Source organism: Acomys russatus, chromosome 16, assembly GCF_903995435.1.
Source record: "Acomys russatus chromosome 16, mAcoRus1.1, whole genome shotgun sequence".
Lineage (NCBI taxonomy): Eukaryota > Metazoa > Chordata > Mammalia > Rodentia > Muridae > Acomys > Acomys russatus.
In genome coordinates, this window is record NC_067152.1 from 29,176,464 (window position 1) to 29,194,109 (window position 17,646).

Sequence of the window (17,646 nt, forward strand, 5' to 3'; positions counted from 1 at the left end):
GATCATCAGGTCTCTCTTCCTAAGTACTGGGATTACAGGCATATACCTCATGCCTAGTTTTGTGCAGTGCTAAGAATTGGCTTTGTGTATGACAGGCAAGCACTTTACCACACAATGCTACATACCCAGTCTCCAAAACTTAAAAAAATTATCTAATTTTATGTGTATATCCAAACGCACTGAGTGTTGTGTACGTGTACCACATGCACGCAGATGCCCACGGAGGCCAGAAGAGGGCACCATGTGAAATTTTTTGAGATAGGCCCTCTCTCTGTAGCCCTGGCTGTCCTGGAACTCAGAGATCTGCCTGCCTCTGCCTCACCAGTGCTGGAATTAAAAGTGTGCAACACCTGGCTCAAAAGGTAAACAACTGGTGCAGTGGGTAAGACACAAGCTGTGCAGGCATGAGGACATGACTGGGATCATACCTACATGAGAGCTGGGCATACCTGCACATGTCTCATGCCAGCACTGAAAGGTGGGACAAGCCACACCGTTTAGTCAACCAGTGAGCTAGTGAGTTTAGTGAATGACTCTGTCTCAAAAGAAAAAACAAGGTCCAGTGCTAAAGAGGAAGACACCTGGGGCTGGAGAGATGGTTCAGAGGTTAAGAGCACTGACTGTTCTTCCAAAGGTCCTGAGTTCAATTCCCAGCAACCACACGGTGGCTCACAACCATTCATAAAGTGATCTAATGCCCTCTTCTGGCCTTCAGGTGTACATGCAGGCAGAGCACGTATACATAACAATTAAAAAAAAAAAGAGGAGCTGGCCATGGTGGATCGCTATGAGTTTGAGGACAGCCTGGTCTACAAAGTGAGTCTAGGACAGCCAAGGCTAGAGGAAGATGCCTGACACCAATCACTGCCTGCATACACATGCGTGCGCAAGCATGCAGCTGCACATGAACATGCACCTCCACACACACTCCTGCACACACACCACACACAAACACAAAATAAAACAAAAACAAACAGGTGATGGCCGAGCAGGTTTAAAGCGACCTGAGGCAGGCGGCCCAACACTCACCTGAGCAAGGATCTTATAAAGAGGCTCCAAGATGAACTCCACAAAACTCCTCTGGGAGCTGCTGGTTGGAGCCTTTTTTGTGAACTTTCTCCTAAAGAGAAACAGAAGTGTTGTGAGTGACCAAGGAGGGAGAAGTTGGCTTATCCCGAGGGTCCATCATCTAAATTCTGAGTCTGAGTAGAAGCCAGAGAGGACACATGGCTAAGGCTGTCCTGCATGCTTGAACTGGCCTTGAAGACCTGGGGGAAACAGCTTCTCCCTCCACTACAGCTCACAATGCCAAGCACTTAGAGTCGGAGAGACATGGCAGTTCATGCGTAAGAATAAAATAGGTTTTTAGCCTCAGAAATTCATGTGTCGTTACTAGGAAAACAGATCCCCAGTCCACAAGAGTAACATCCCACATACTACTTACGTCTTAGGATTGAAGTAGATGTCACCCCAGAGTCGTTTAGCAAATTCCTGGTAATTAATGTCACCTATAGAAGAAGCCACCAATTACCATTTGCCTGAGATAATGCAGTTAAAAATTCTGTTTTTGGCTGGGTATGGTATTACACACCTTTAATCCCAGCACTCATGGAAGCAGAGGCAGGTGGATCTCTGTGAGTTCAAAGCCAGCCTGGTCTACAAAGTCAATCTAGGACAGGCAAGGCTACACAGAGAAACCCTGTCTTGAAAAACAAACAAACAAACAAAAAGGCGTGTGTTCTTGTTTTTGTTTTGTTTTGTCTTGAAAAAAGAGTACCACTATATGCCCTGTCTGGCCTGGAACTCACATGTGGAGCAGGCTGTCCCCAAACTCAGATTATCTGTTTCTCTTCACCTCTTCAGCATACCCTACTGGCATGGGTACCACAACTACCTCTTTCAACAGTTAGTAACTTCAGTTTAGCTGCAATGTGAAATTCTATCAGACTGGACCAAACAAGCATGGCTTCTAAAAATCATGCTCCTGAGTCAGCTGGGAACAGAACGTGGTGATGGAGTGCTCACCTAGCATGGTTAATAAGCCCCTGAGGGTTCCATTGCCACTCTACAGAACAACAAAAACCTCTGAGCACAGACCTCCTGAAGCGTTGAGAGAGCTGAGAATGCCAACTGCCTCCCAGATCATTGCATCCAGGTGTCAGGCTGTCCCTCCTACCTCAGATAGCGGAAGAAAAATACCTCCCTTTCCCAAAAGCCACACTTTCTCTCCAGACTTTTCCCTCATTGAAGCTACTGCTGCATTTCAAAAAAGTCCCAAAACCCTTCTCGTCCTTTCTGCCAACTAGAAAGTCCCCTTCCTACTCTTCAAACACTGCATTTTTCATTTCAGCTGTTTGAAAAAAAAGGGGGGGGGGGGGGTGGGATGTAGCCCAGGCTGGCTTGAACTCACTATGAAGCCAAGGATGACCTTGGAATCGGATTCTCCTGCCTCTACCTGCCACGTGCTGAGATTATGTGCATGTACCACCATGTCCAGTTTTACTGAGGATCAAGCCAGGCCTCCTGCTTGCTAGAACTCTGCCGAATGAGTCCCACTGCCACACTTTTCTGCTTTATCAGTTATCAAAACTTCTCTTCCCCTGTGAACTGCTCCACCTAGCCACGCCCTTTACAGCCACTCTGACAGTGTTGGACAGTCACCACTGGACTGAACTTAAGAGTATGGGTCACTAAATCCAGGGCTCATGCTTACTAAGCAAGTGGTACCACTAAACTACGCCCTCAGATTCAACTGCTTCTTAAGTAGCTGCAAGAAATCTATGCGTTGTGATGCATGTCTGTAATCCTACCCAAGAGACTGAGGCAGGAGGATTCTAAATTCAAGGTCAGCCTAGGAAACCTAGGAAGAACCTGTTTCCCAAAAGAAACAAATCCTGAACATCTGCAGTAAAGAGCCTACTATTTTAACGTTTAATAAGCACTTAATTTCTGAATGAGCAAATACCCTCTCCTATCCTTCTCCTTTCCAGTATCAGATAACGACAGTCGCATTCACAATCTTGCCTCTGAATACTAACAAAATACTGACCCAGGCAGACCTCCCTGAAGGCCCTATCATCACCAGCTCTGCGAACACCACCACAATCTTTAATAGCTCCTAATGTCAAGGGAGCAGGCTCCTGGCTTCCCAAACCCTCCTCCACCATGTCACTATCATCTGTTTCTGCTAACTTTCTACCGATGACATAAACACTCAACTTTTGTCTTTCTGTTTTTGAGAAGGGGTCACGTGTCACAATGCCCTTCAGCATTGTGGGATTCTGACTTCTTACTGGAGGAAGCTCCTAGAAGCTGGAGCTTATTCACTGTCTCTTCTTATTCATCATGTCTTGTGTGGTCCATTGCCAGGAAGAGGACATATTGATCTGACAATATACTGCAAACAGATCCCAGGGTCCCAACGCTGGTAGAAGTTCTGTGACCACGTGTAAGTAATTATGTGAAATAAAACAGTTTGTATCACACATGAAGAGTAAAGGCCTGGGGCTCCGTGACCTTGAGTACTGCCTTCAATGCAGCCTTTCCTCGTGGTCTACGCAGCTTTTTTATGGCTAGGTTAGGACGGCACTAGAGCCTGTGGCTAGCTCCTCTGTCCACTAGTGGTGGGCCCAAAGGATGAGCAACCATTTCTCCCAAGGCTCAGGGCCTCCTGCCAATAAACTGTGCCATCTCAGCAAGCTATGGTGAGGGAGCAGTTTGAGGCCAGCCTGGAAACATGCTGAGTTCCAGGCCAACCTGGGACAGAGTGACACTCTCAAAACAAACCAAACCAAAAATGCCCCAAAACAAAATAAGCATATAGAAACTGAAGCACTTCTAACTTATAATTCAGGAAATCTTTGATTTTGCTTTTCATGTTGATACAAAGGACACTGAAAAACACAGATTTCTTTGGAACTCTGTTCATTTCAGTTTTATTCACTGTCCATCTGCCCATCCATCCCTTTATTTATGGGCTAGGGATAAAGCACAGAGCCATTCAACCCTCGGGCTCTCCACTCTCAGACCCATCTACCGAAAGGTCACAAAACTACAAAACAACTAAAAACAAACGTCTAATGGCAAGAATGCAGTCATCATTCCAGTGATGAGTTAAAATGCAGAAGATATTTACACATAAGTATCTCTTTTAAAAAATTATATTTGTAATTTTATGTGTGTTTGTCTGCATGTACATATAGGTACCATGTGCACGCAGTGCCCATGCAGGCCGGATGAGGGTGCCACAGCCTCTGGAACTGGAGTTATAGACCGTTGTCATGTGGGTGTTAGGAATCAGACCCACGACCCAATAAGTACACTCTTAACTGCTTGACCATCTGTCCAGCCCTATATATAACATCTCATTCATGTACAATAGTAAATATCAAAGCAGGAACCATAATCGTAAGAGTGGTTATGGCAAAAAGTGATAGGCAAGCCAGACACAGAGGTGCACACCTTTAATCCCAGCACTTGGGAGCAGAGACAGGAGGAGGATCTCTGAGTTCCAGACCAGCCTGGTCTACAAAGTCTGTTCCAAGACAGCCAAGGCTACACAGAGAAACCCTGTCTTGAAAAACCAACCAAACAGCCGGGCGTGGTGGCGCACGCCTTTAATCCCAGCACTCGGGAGGCAGAGGCAGGCGGATCGCTGTGAGTTCGAGGCCAGCCTGGTCTACAAAGTGAGTCCAGGATGGCCAAGGCTACACAGAGAAACCCTGTCTCGAAAAACCAAAAAAAAAAAAAAAAAAAAAAAAAAAAAAAAAGAAAAAAGAAAAACCAACCAAACAAAAAGATGAATAATAATAACAATAATACTAACAATAATAATAGTAGTAGCCGGGTGATGGTGGCGCACGCCTTTAATCCCAGCACTTGGGAGGCAGAGGCAGGTGGATCTCCATGAGTTCAAGGACAGCCTGGACTACAAAGTGAGTTCCAGGAAAGCCAGAGCTGTTACACAGAGAAACCCTGCCTCAAAAAAACCAAACCAAACCAAACCAAACGAAATAGTCAAGTAAAAAGTAAAAGTCACAGGCAAATCTGAGTTACTTGACTATTTTCACAATGAGTTTGTCCACCTATAATCAGCCAATCAAACCATCTAGCCATCTAGTCTATCTTCAGGACATAGTAAAATGTTTGCCTAGCTTTTGAATTTAATTGTAGGTACTGAAAAAAACATAAACAACAACAATAAAAACAACCAAGCAAACAATTCAGCCCAAGCAGTACACAATAAAATGACACCAAGGGGAAGGCAGCACCTTGTGACAGGTGGGTGAGATGGCTGTGGCAGTGTACTCCTGTCTATCAGCTTTGAGACCCCACATAGGGCCTGTCTCCTGAGCTCTAAAATCAAGTAACAACTCCCCTCTACAGAAATCTCACATTGACTCTCAGCTCCTATGGGACTGAGAGTTAATCACTGAGGCAGAGATGGAAGCCAGAGAGCCCGCTGGGTAGGGAAATTGGTCCCAGGGATACGGTGTCAAGGCTCTAGGAACCCATAAACTCAATCACCAGCGACTGCCAGGAAGGTTTGCAAAGGCTGACTGCCAGCCCAGTATGAGTTCTCAATGAGGCTATCACAATTATAAGTGCCCAGAGACAGTTGGAAAGACAGAAAGAAGCATTACCATCTTCCATCTTGGAAGAGAGCTGAAAATGCTTTGTGGGCATGGGTAATCCCTCCTCTACAGATGGTTTCACTCTAGGATGGAAGTTTATTTCTAAAATGAGCTCTTTTTTACAGGCAGGGCATCCCTCTGTAGCGCTGGCTGGCCTCTCCTTCTGAGTGCTAAAATTAAAGGCTTGCCCCACAATATCTGTTTCTTCCTAACTACTCTTTTGTTGTTGTTGTTGTTGTTATTTAGAGGTAGAAAGATGGCTCAGCTGCACAGAGGTCACTGCTCTTGTGGAGGACCTGGGCTGAGTTGCCAGCACCTGCATAACATGGCTCCATACCCATTCCAAGTCCAAGGGATCCCATGTCCTGTGCTAGCCTCTGAGGGACATACATCCACATGGCTGGCACGTGCGCGCATGCACACACACACACACACACAATTTTATCTTAAAAAAATTATTTAGAAACAACTTAGCCTGAATAAAGAGGCCAAAAGGAGCCCCAAATGTGACAATAATAAGTGATGAAGTAACCGCACCCCCAGCAGGGGACTGAGAGAGGAAGCCAATTTCTGAGCCATTCAGCAGGACAAGGGACACGTGACTGGGGAAGCAGCAGAGACGGCAGCAGGCAGAGCTTACCAAAGGTGTCAGCGTAGATCTTGGCAAAGGAGCCCAGTGTGAAGCAGATGCTGTACTGGGAACTGGAGAAGCAGACGTTGCCCAGGAGTGGGGAAAGGATCAGGTTCTCGTCAGTGGAATACATGCTGCAACAGAGACAGACCGCTGTGAGCCAGCGCCAGGCTGCGCGGTAGCCCGGAAGCCAGGCTGGGCTGCATAACTGACACGCTGCCAAGAGGAAGGGCAGCAACTCCCTGTCAGCCTTCATTCTCCAGCCTCAGGAGGTGCTGCCATTACCAAAAGCCTGGTCAAGAAAGTGACATGATTAAGTTGTTCCCTCACCCCCTGTAACAAGCTCATTTCTCAGAGCTGGGAAATTTAACAGGATAGACAAGGGAAAACCTGGCGGATGGAGATAGGGACCTTAGAAAACAAATGAATCTAATGTGACCAGAGAGGGAAACATTTGGGAGACATCTCAATTCCAGTGCAAATGGGCATACCGAGATGGGCAGTGCTGGTCCAGCACCACATAAAGTGGATGCGACAGCTGAGCCTGTTATCCCAGCACTCAGGCAGATTGCTTCAAAGTCAGCCTTGACTATATAGGATGTTCTAGGATAGCCTGGGCTATAAGAGGCCCTGTCTAGGGATGAGAGTGTGAGGGTGGGGACAGGACATAAAAGCAGCACTGAAAAGAGAAACAGAGTAGTGCTGCCCCTCCTCTCCACTGTCACGCTCTTTATTCTGTTTGGCCTCATTTCAGTTTCATGCTAAAAATTCCTCCCTTTTTTCTTTTCTTTTTTATGGCTTGTTGAGACAGGGTTTCTCTGTGTAGCCTTGGCTGTCCAGATGCGTAAAACTGCATGACTGGTTAAGACACTGAGCTGATGAGGCTAAGCAATCCTGCAGAGACCTGACATGGGCTGTTAGAACCATCTGACAGGCTCATCAACACACGCCAAAAAGTTCCTCCCAGGCGTCTTCAAGGGTAAAATTAAGATTTACAAAAGGCAGACTCTCCTAAGGACAGAAATGCACTCCCAGGGGTCTTATACCTTATTAATCCATTGACCTCATCCACAATGTGTCGCAGCTTGTAATAAGCATCTGTTGGTGGCAGTTTCAGCTCCAAGATCAGCCGGTCGATCTTGTTGATGCACACGGTGACCGCTAACCTCTCCTGCACCGCATGCTTGATCAGCCGCTCTGTGTTCAGCATCACCTGAGGAACACAAGGCTCTAAAGGCTCAAAGGGCAGAGGGCACGCACGATCGGCAGCAGAGCCAGAGTGCACTCTGCATAGTCAGTTCAAGGAGGGAAGGGCCTGGGGGATGAAGGGTGTGAGCTGGAAGCAGCATCCCCACGGCAGGCGTGGGACTGTTATGGAGTGCCTACCCAGCAGGGCTGAGAAGCAAGAAAACACAGGATGATGTGGGGCCCCAGGCTACTGAGCACCAGAGAAGAGACTCAGAGGGCGCAGGGACCTAGTGGACTCTGAAGTATTAGGATAAATGATGTACTTTCTTTTGTTTTTCATTTTGCTGGGATCCTAAGGATTAAAGCCGGAGCCTTTGTATGTTTGAGGAATGCTGCCTCTCAGCTACATCCCCAGCCTTTTTTTTTTTCTATTCTGAGTTATCACTAAGTTGTCAAGCTAGTCTCAAATTTGCTGCCTTCCTGCCTTGGCGTCTAGAGGAATTAGGATGACAGGTATGTGCCCCTAAGCCTGGCTGAACAAGCCATTTTTTGCTTGTTGTTATTTTTATTATTTATCTATTGAGACAAGCTCTTCTTGCTTTGTAGCCCCAGCTTGCCTCAAATTTGCTGCAATCCTGGCCGGGCATGGTTGCACACACCTTTAATCCCAGCACTTGGAAGACAGAGGCAGGTGGATCTCTGTGAGTTCGAGACCAGCCTAGTCTACAAAGGGAGTCCAGGACAGCCAGGGCTACACAGAGAAACCCTGTCTCAAAAAACAAAACAAAAATCAAAACAAAACAAAAAGCCACAATCCTTTACTTCCCCAGTGCTGCGGTTACGCTCAGTTTGAACACTTGACGTTTTCAACACCTGTGTACACAGGAGTGGCAGCTGTGTGGGTGTGCGCTAGCTAGCTGTGCTCAACGAATGAGCCTGGGAGTGAAGCAGCACAGCAGCAGTGAGCAGCCCCAGATCTTTGTTTCTAAACAGTGGTCTCCACTCTACAGGAAGCCAAAGCTTATTGATGAAACGACTGGTTTTAGGACAGGGGCGGGGAAGTGTGTAAGAAAGTAAGCTCGTACTTGAAACACAAGGTAGGTGGAAAAGATGAACACACCAGCTACAGGGAACTCTTGACAGGCCAAGACGGGTCAACTAGAGCATCAGGATATGCTGGGTATGGTGGTACACAGCTTTAATGCCAGCATTCAGAAGGCAGGGACAGGCAGATCTGTCCAAGTCGAAGGCTAGCTAGCCTGGGGTAGGCAGTGAGTTCTAGTCCAACCCAGGCTACATAGCGAGACACGGCTTTTAACTTTTGGTAACACTTGATAGGGGCCACTAAAATAACACAAGTGCTTCAGACTGTTCTCCCAGCAGAAGACACCTTTAAAAACGCTGAACTGTCTTCTTAACTTCTCCTGTGCTTGACCGTTGCTAGTTGGAAACACTCTGGAGCAGAGTAATATTACCTCCTTGAGCATGATCCGGCCCAGTTGTTTTCTTGACTTTGTTTTAGAATTAATCTCTTGTGTATCATCTAATGTGAGGTTCATGTACTCATCAAAGCCAAAAATACAGCCCTCTCTCCGCATGCTCCCTTGCTCATGCAGCCACACCTGGACGCGAGATCTACTTTCCAGCATCTGAAGACAAGGCTGATGGGCGGGCATCACCCTCTGCACCTTCCGTCCCTGGCCACGACACCCCATGGTGGAAGTCACAAAGACCACACGAGTAAGAAGCTTCTTTTTCTTTTTTCAAGACAGGGTTTCTCTGTGTAGTCCTGGAACTCATTCTGTAGACCAGACTGGCCTCAGACTCACAGAGATCTACCTGCCTCTGCCTCTCTGAGTGTGTGCCACCACTGCCTGGCTCTTTTTAACTTTTAAAATTACACTTATTTTATTTCTTTTTACATGTGTGGTCATGCTCATGTTATGGCAATGTGTAGAGTCAGAGGTCTCTTGGAAGCTGGCTCTCTGCTTCTACCATGTGTCAGTTCTAGAGACTAAACACAAGTCAAGCAGGCTTGACAGCAAGAGCCTTAATGAACTGAGCCATTTTGCCAGCCCCAAAGAAAGATCTCATTTCATTAAAAAAAAAAAAAGAAAGAAAACAATTTGTAAATACTTTTCTACATGTGGGAAAGGACACATGAGAGAGCATGTGTCTGGGTACAGAGAGAAATCATGAACAGACAAGACAAATTCCTTGCTCAATGTTTGACTAAGTCTGAACTTTCTAATAAGGTGCCTCTGGCTCCCTCTGCTGGTGCCTCACTAGGTTAGTAGCACACCCAATCTTTTAGTTTAGAAATACACAGACTTTCAACTACAATCTCTAACCTTGAACGTCACGTACTTCCCTAAATTTAGAGAAAAGTTAAGCCTTAATCACATGGACTTTCATGTTCTCTGGCTCCCAGAGGAATGTAGGGCATGCTAACAGGGCCCAGACTAACTTACCCCCTCAGCAGCATCAATGAAAAGGACCACTCCATCCGAGATGCGCAAGCCAGCGGTGACCTCATCAGAAAAATTCACATGACCTGAAAAGCAAATATGTCATTGTGTGATGAGGCTATTAATGTGTTGGGTGATCTGTGGAGGACTGTAAAGTCTGTGAACCCAATATCCCTCTTCCTGCTCACAGCCTCTCACAGTATAAATTTCTCCCATTAGAGTACCATCCTGGGATTAAGAAGGTCTCCACAAACAGAGGGTTTTAAAGCAGCTGACACACCAGCTTAGTGTGGTTGTCAATCAACAGAGTTCTGCAAGAGCTAGGACTATCTGGAGGCAGGGGAAATGGCAAAGGCAGGCATTAGAAGCATAGTGAGCTACTCCAAGAAAACAGCTCCCAGGCAGGGCACAGCTGGAGGAAGGGTCCCGGGCAGGGCACAGCTGGAGGAAGGGTCCAGGGCAGGGCACAGCTGGAGGAAGGGTCCCAGGCAGGGCACAGCTGGAGGAAGGGTCCCGGGCAGGGCACAGCTGGAGGAAGGGTCCCGGGCAGGGCACAGCTGGAGGAAGGGTCCCGGGCAGGGCACAGCTGGAGGAAGGGGGCGGGCAGGACCTTGAGAGTATCAGGCCCTGGGCACTTGATGGCACACTGAAGGCAAATTTACCAAACCTCAAATTGCCCAGATGTTAAATAAAACAATTATGTGCCAAGTCAGCCCTTTCCATAAAAGAGCGAGCTGGCAGCTGGCAGCAGGCACCTCTGTCCACTTCTGCTGGGATCAGGTTTGATTCACCTCTATTTTATCAGTGGCTAGGCATGGGGCCTGACATAAACCTAGAATTAAAATTCAAAATTCCACAGGAAAGTAAAGACTATGTGAAATCAAAGGCCAGGGGACCGTGCTTGCTAGTCTAACACGGAAAAGGGAATCCTTGAAGAAGAAAACTCAACGAAGGAGAAGGGAATACACACACCGAGAACACTGTATGCTGCTGTGAAAACAGAACGCAACAGAAAGTGGGACAAGGTGAGGAGAGTGAAGGCAAGGGCTGTCCCACCTGGAGTGTCCATGACGTTGAAGAGGTAAGATTTCCCTTTGGTGTCGGGCAGCACCACCGTCACAGGAGTGCTCTTGATGCCAACACCTCTCTGAAATTCACAGACAGAGTGGTCAAGACGTATTCCCGTGCCAGAGGACCTCACTCAGCTCTTGGGCCTTGTCAATTGCTAGCTGGTTACACCAATGGCTCTCCTTATAGCAGGCATAAACTCTTTTTATCTAGGCCTCTATCTGCATGATCTTGTAGATGAAAGACACATGCACACACTTTTTTTTTTTTTTAAAAGAAAAAAATGGCTTTTCAAGACAGGGTCTCTCTCTGTAGACTTGGCTGTCCAGAAACTGGCTTTGTAGAACTGGTTTTGAAGAGCAGCCTGTGCCACCATCCACCCCCTGTCTCTCCCCCCGCCCCTTTTTAACAGTGCTTGGGAATAAACCAGGGCCTTGTGCATGCTGTGCAAGTATTCTACCACAGAATTATATCTCCAGGCCCCAAAACATGTTTTTTGGGAGGAGAAGGAATGTTAGGAATTGAACATGGTGTTTTTCATAGCCTAGCTGAGCAATGCCCTCAGCTCTAAGTTTTTATTTTGAGATAGAGTCTCACTAAGTTGTTCAGGCTGACCTTGTCCGCGTCCTGTCACCCTGATAGGCTTTGAACAACTTTTTTTTTTTTTTTACTTTTGTGTTTTTGTTTTGTTGATTTTTCAAGACAGGGTTTCTCTGTGTAGCCTTGTCTGTCCTGGACTCGCTTTGCAGACCAGGCTGGCCTCAAACTCACAGAGGTCAGCCTGCCTCTGCCTCCTTGAATTCTGGGATAGGCGTGCGCTACTGTACCCAGCTTCTTTATTTTTTGAGACAGGGTTTCACAATGTAGCTCTCTGGCTAGTCTCAAACTCACAGAGATCTATCCATCTGCCTCTCCCTCCCAGTTCTGGAATTAAAGGCATGTGTCACTACACCCACTTGTCTTTGAACTTCTGATGGGGCCTTCTGAGTACCTGGGATTAAAGCTTGTTCTACTTGGTACATCAGCTAGGAAAAGTGTCTTAAACACTATTAGTTTTAAAAACCAAAACCAAAACAAACCAGGCTCGGTAGTAACCTGTAATCTCAGCACTCAGGGAGACCGAGGCAGGTAGATCTCTGTAATATCCAGGACAGCCTGGTCTATAAAGCAAGTCCAGGACAGCCAAGGCCACACAGAGAGACCATGTCTTGCATAAATACATACATACATACAAGAAGAAACAATTTGGTTTTGTTTTTAAAGAAAAGAAACATTTAAAAGTTCTAATAGGAGGCGGGCTAGTGCCCTACACCCTTAATCCCAGCACTCGGTAGGCAGAGGCAGGCAGATTGCCGTGAGTTTGAAGCCATCCTGGTCTACACAGTGAATCACAAGATAGCTATAGCCAGGACTACACAGAGAGACCCTGTCTCCCAAGCAACCCAAAAAAGAAAAGGGAAAAAAACTCCTGAACTCCACAGGGAGGCCTTTAACACCAGCATGGGTGAGGCTGTGGAAAGCGATCTTGAGTTTGAGGTCATCGTAAAATTATTTACCAAACCCAAAACGAAACCCTTGCACACTCAAATAGGCAACTAGTTAGAAACAGTCACCATGTTGTTATGGTGGCTTATCCTGTGGAACAGCGTCCTAAAGTCCTTTAGTTAACCCTGTGTGTATATATGAGAGCCTTCTATGAAGTTTTTTAGGGAAAAAAGGGACAGATTAATAAAGGAGGAAGGAAGAAAAGAAGTGATAGGGAGGGAGAAAGGAAGGAAAGAAGATCAGACAGAAAGTAAAAGCAGCACATGGGCCCCCCAGCCCTTCACAGAGAAGCCCCTCCTGGAAGGAGGTGGACCCACAGGGCATCTTAGGGACTGCCAGGCTACTGGAAAGATCATACTGAGCATTACAAAGTTGAACATCACCTCTCAGTAGTTGCCTTATTAGGCAAAACTAAACCCACCCAAGGACTGGAAGGCTCTCCCCACTCATGCTCCAGGTTGCCTTCCCAGTTCTCACATGGGATGACCGAGAGCAGCAGGAGAGAAGTGTAGGGCAGGGAATGCTAGGGTGAAGCCTCTCAGTGTTCCCTACAAAACTGGCTGGCGGGTCTGTGTGGGCGAAATCTAATTTCCCAAGACACACTTACCTCTTGCTCTGTGAAGAGGATGTCAGTATAGCAGAGCTGAAAAAAATGAAGTGACATTACACCCGCATTCAGCCTTCTCTCCCATATGCACACCACCAACCACCTTCCCTCACCTCCTTCCCACTCAAGGGGCTTCCCTCAGGAGGAGACTAGACTGAAGACAGCAGGGGCCCCGAGAAATTCCAGACAAGGAGACCAGTGCCCTCCCAGGTGGAAAATGTTCCTGCATGTGTGCGGGGGGTGTGGGGTGTGAATGGGGGGGGGGGCGCGGTCACTAAAGACCTTGTGTGGCTGGAGAGTTAGGCTGTATACACTGTGCTGGATCTTAGGAGACACATGCCAGCCCTCGAGTCTCACACGTCAACAGTCAATCTGGCAGAGTCTGAGCATTCACTGCCCTGAGATTTGCTCACAGTTTGGCCTTGTTCACAGGCAGTTCAATTTACTTTGAAAACAAGGTACAACCGTATGACATTTATAGAGCAGGCTATTAATAAAATGACAGCAAAGGGGAGACTATCAAAGTCAGGATACATCTGAGGAGGGAGCCCAAATGCAGACTAGATCTCCTAAAAATACAGCAGGCTAATGTTCCCCACGCTCCTGAGAAAGCGGAAATCATCTGCTTACACCTGTTAATAGATGACAGTCCTAGAGCAGCAGACGGAAGCGCCACAGTTTGTGAGCACAGAGTGAAGGACAGGACGGGGCGAGGCACCCCTCTCCATGGTCTACTTACATCTTGGTCATAGCGCTTTCTGATTTCCGGATGCGTCTGCTCTATTAAACAATCTACAAAACATGTCTGAAAAAGAAGAGATGGGTAAAACCTGTCACTTGTGGAGGAATCTGTGCCTTTCTCCCCAGCTCCCAACGCACCACGCAATTCAGGCAAAAAGGGAGAAAAGAAAAATAAAGAGGATTATGGGACAGCAGAGGATTAACACAGAAGCTACAGGATTATTTTTCAATGAAAAGATGAAATCTTTCTTGGAAAGACCTCCCTCAGGAAATAAAGTTCCCTTTCTTTCTCTCTTTTTTTTTTTAATTTTTAATTTTTATTTTTAAGATTTATTATTATGGGCCGGGCGTGGTGACACATGCCTTTAATCCCAGCACTCGGGACGCAGGAGGCAGGTGGATCGCTGTGAGTCCGAGGCCAGCCTGGTCTACAAAGTGAGTCTAGGACAGCCAAGGCTACACAGAGAAACCCTGTCTCGAAAAAGGAAAAAAGAAAGATTTATTATTATGTATACAGCATTCTGCCTGCATGTACACCTGCACACCAGAAGAGGGCACCAGATCTCATTATAGATGGTTGTGAGCCACCATGTGGTTGCTGGGAATTGAACTCAGGACCTTTGGACGAGCAGGCAGTTCTCTCAACCTCTGAGCCATCTCTCCAGCCCTCAATTTCCCTGTCTGGGTGCAGATGGACATACTAAGCTCAGGCATGTAAGAGGCACATGGCCTAAGAACAGGCTCCAGTAATGCTGGAACATCCCAACAGTTCCATAAGACATGCATGGAGTGTTGTCTTTTTGTCCCTGAACCACGAACCCAGCCTTAGGACTTCGAGTCCCCATCCCTGTGACTGACCCCAAGGGCTCAGAAGATGAGCAGGTTCAAAGAGTGATCCTGATCCAGGAAGCACAGAAGTCTCTTACCTTGCCGTGGTGGAGGTGGCCACAAAGGGTCACGTTTCGGATGAGCTCTGAGTTGTCCATCAGATCTGCTAAGAAACTGGAAGGAAAAGGCAAAGAGAAAAGGACCTATGACAGAAGCTCCGGGTGGTGCAAAGGTGTGCCAGCTATTTTCAGCCAGGAACTGCAGAATAGTCAGAGGCAGAGGGTCTGGAGTCACACAAGCCTGGCTTGGGTGCCCACAACACAACACAACCCAGAAATGAAATATCATGAGATCAGTGCCCTCCGGATGAAAGCACACAGGTGTGCATGGGGAGGCTGGAAGACAGCTTTTGTGAGCTGGTTCTCTCCTGCCATCTGGGTCTGAGGAATCAAACTTAGTTGGTGAGACTTGTCTTTCCCACTGGGCCATCCATCATGTTCACCCTTGTGTGGACTTCATAAAATGATAGAAGGGTAAATGAAGAAAAGGCAGGCATGGCGGATCACACCTGTAACCTGGTACTTAGGTGATGGAGGCTGCACAGCAGGATCAAGACCAGCCTGGGATGCATGAGACCCGGGGCAAGGAGGGTGCAGAGAACACTTGGGCATGGTGGTATAGCAGGATTTTCGTTTTTGTTTTGTTTTCGGTTTTGTTTTTGTTTTTCAAGACAGCGTTTCCCTGTGTAGCCTTGGCTGTCTTGGACTCACTTTGTAGACTAGGCTGGCCTTGAAATCACAGCAATCTACGTGCCTCTGCCTCCTGAGTGCTGGAATTAAAGGCGTGTGCCACCATGCTTAGCAGGTTTATAATCTAACACCTAGTAGGTGGAGGCAGCGAGCAGGACTTTATTGTCATCCTTGGCTACCTAATAGATTTTTGTCTTAAACCTAATGGGATTTTTGTCTTAAAACAAACAAACAAATAAAAAACAGGCTGGGCAGTGGTAGCACATACCTTTCATCCCAGCACTCAGGAGGCAGAGGCAGGTGGATCTCTGTGAGTTTGAGGCCAGCCTGGTCTACAGAGCGAGTTCAAGGATAGCCAAGGCTACACAGAGAAACCCTGCCTCAAAAACCAAACCAACCAAACAACTAAACAACCAAACCAAAATCCGAAACAAACAAACAAACAAACCAAAAACCCGGTCACCACCAAAATAGAAAGAGAGAGAAAGGGAGAGGCGAGGGCAGGCAGACAGAGATACACAACAACAGATGTCGGCAGGAGCTTCCTAGGGTCATTTCCTCAACTGTTGCTGATCACAGCTCTCAACACTGTAAATTGTAAGACGCTCTGTCGCAAGCCTGGCTTCCAGGACTACCCCGGGTTAGAGGTGGTGCTGGGATGAAGGAAAGGGAACAGCTGATAGCTGGGTGCAAGCTGGGAGAGAAAACTGAACTTAAAACCTCCAGCAGCCATAACTCTGGCAGATCATAAACAACTGCTGTCACAATTCTCTGGCTCTTTCAATCACAAACTACCTTTTCCTGCCTCTAAGAAATGATGCCCACACTATTTCTTCCCGGAACTGAGAGATCTCACAACTTACTCCATCTCATACACCGTGACAGGTAAGGTCTGCTCCATCAGAGTGAATTTCTTGGTTTTCACTGGCTTTATAATGGGCTCTGGGAGGAAAAGAGAAAAGTACTGACATGTAGGTAGGCATAAAACAAAAATACAGAGCCCGTTCCATTGGACTGGGCTTTAGAGTGCATGATATCTAACAGCAACTTATTTTATTCTCAAGGACGTGTCGTCAGGGTGAGGAGGCTGGGGAGGCTATCTCAGCATGAGATGAGAAGGGACCTGAGCTCTGCACTGAGAAGCACGAAGCTTATCTGGTGAGAGGAGGGGAAACAATGGACACCAAAAAAGCCCCTAAGTCTCCATTTTAAAATGGAGCCCTTTTCCTCAACCACCATTAAGAGGTGGACAGTAAACGCCACACGGACTGCTGAGAAGGGCTGGAATTTGCACGGGAAAACATCAGCCCAAAGAGAGAACTTAGCAGTCTTTACGCATCGAGGAGTAGCTAAAGTACACAAATATATTTAGTCACTTCATTTCATGCGCATGGGCGTTTGCCGTCGTGTGTGTTTACATACATGTGCATGCCTGGTGCCCTCAGAGGTCAGCAGGGGGCACTGGATCTTAGGACCTGAAGGCGCAGGTGCTTGTGAGCTGTGAGCTACCACGCGGGTCCTTTGCAAGAGCAGCCAGTGCTCTTAGCTGCTGAGTCATTGCTACAGCCCCAGAGAACTAACTCTTTTTGCTCACTAACAAGCTGACTTTTGCTGAATATTAACCTTAGTTCAGAAGTAATACTAAAAAAAATAAAGAAAAACAGCCCAATTCGCACCGAGCTTTGGAGATCACGGGCAGCCGTACCTGTGAGAGGCTGGGTGTCCTCCTCCTGCACGATGGTCTCCACCTCGGGGCCGTACACCTCCTCCGCTGTGGGGTAGTACTTCTTGTCCTCGTGCAGCACTACCTCCATCCCGGGGTGGTCCTCATCGTGCTCTCCCACGTCCTCGTCGTCCTCGTCATCATCCATCTAAAGGCAAGAGAGAGGGAGGACAAATGGGGCACCTTCTGCCTGACGACTAGTTGCCACCCTCTGTAAGAGCTGACTTTGCCCGAGTCCTGTGCTGGTGAGGAGGGACTCCACTCCTGGAAGAGCCTCCACTCAGGGACACTGGGAGCCTTGTCTACGCCAGCTCTGTTGCACCCAACTTGCCTCGCTCTTACTGGGATGACTGGCCACAGTGGGTTGAGACTAAAGAAAACAAACAGCTCATCAAGCATAGCCAATTAAGAAACAAACAAGCAAAAATCCCATTTTCTCCAAAGGCAAAAATCAGAAGCCAGAGG

The 17,646-nt window shown here is 47.3% G+C and overlaps 1 protein-coding gene and 1 pseudogene across 1 annotated transcript in view; both read right to left on the minus strand.

Moving 5' to 3' along the window:
* Eftud2 (elongation factor Tu GTP binding domain containing 2) overlaps positions 1 to 17,646 on the minus strand; it is a 44,582-nt gene that overhangs the window by 15,419 nt on the left and 11,517 nt on the right. Inside the window, exons 3-13 of the mRNA XM_051158792.1 lie at positions 17,164 to 17,329; positions 16,322 to 16,400; positions 14,808 to 14,883; positions 13,880 to 13,945; positions 13,141 to 13,176; positions 10,977 to 11,067; positions 9,924 to 10,006; positions 7,311 to 7,477; positions 6,274 to 6,398; positions 1,445 to 1,508; positions 1,030 to 1,120 (exon numbers count right to left, since the gene is read on the minus strand). Coding sequence (XP_051014749.1) covers positions 1,030 to 1,120; positions 1,445 to 1,508; positions 6,274 to 6,398; positions 7,311 to 7,477; positions 9,924 to 10,006; positions 10,977 to 11,067; positions 13,141 to 13,176; positions 13,880 to 13,945; positions 14,808 to 14,883; positions 16,322 to 16,400; positions 17,164 to 17,329 — 1,044 coding nt within the window. The remainder of the gene's footprint in view (positions 1 to 1,029; positions 1,121 to 1,444; positions 1,509 to 6,273; positions 6,399 to 7,310; positions 7,478 to 9,923; positions 10,007 to 10,976; positions 11,068 to 13,140; positions 13,177 to 13,879; positions 13,946 to 14,807; positions 14,884 to 16,321; positions 16,401 to 17,163; positions 17,330 to 17,646) is intronic.
* LOC127200497 (small nuclear ribonucleoprotein E-like) lies at positions 8,893 to 9,902 on the minus strand (annotated as a pseudogene).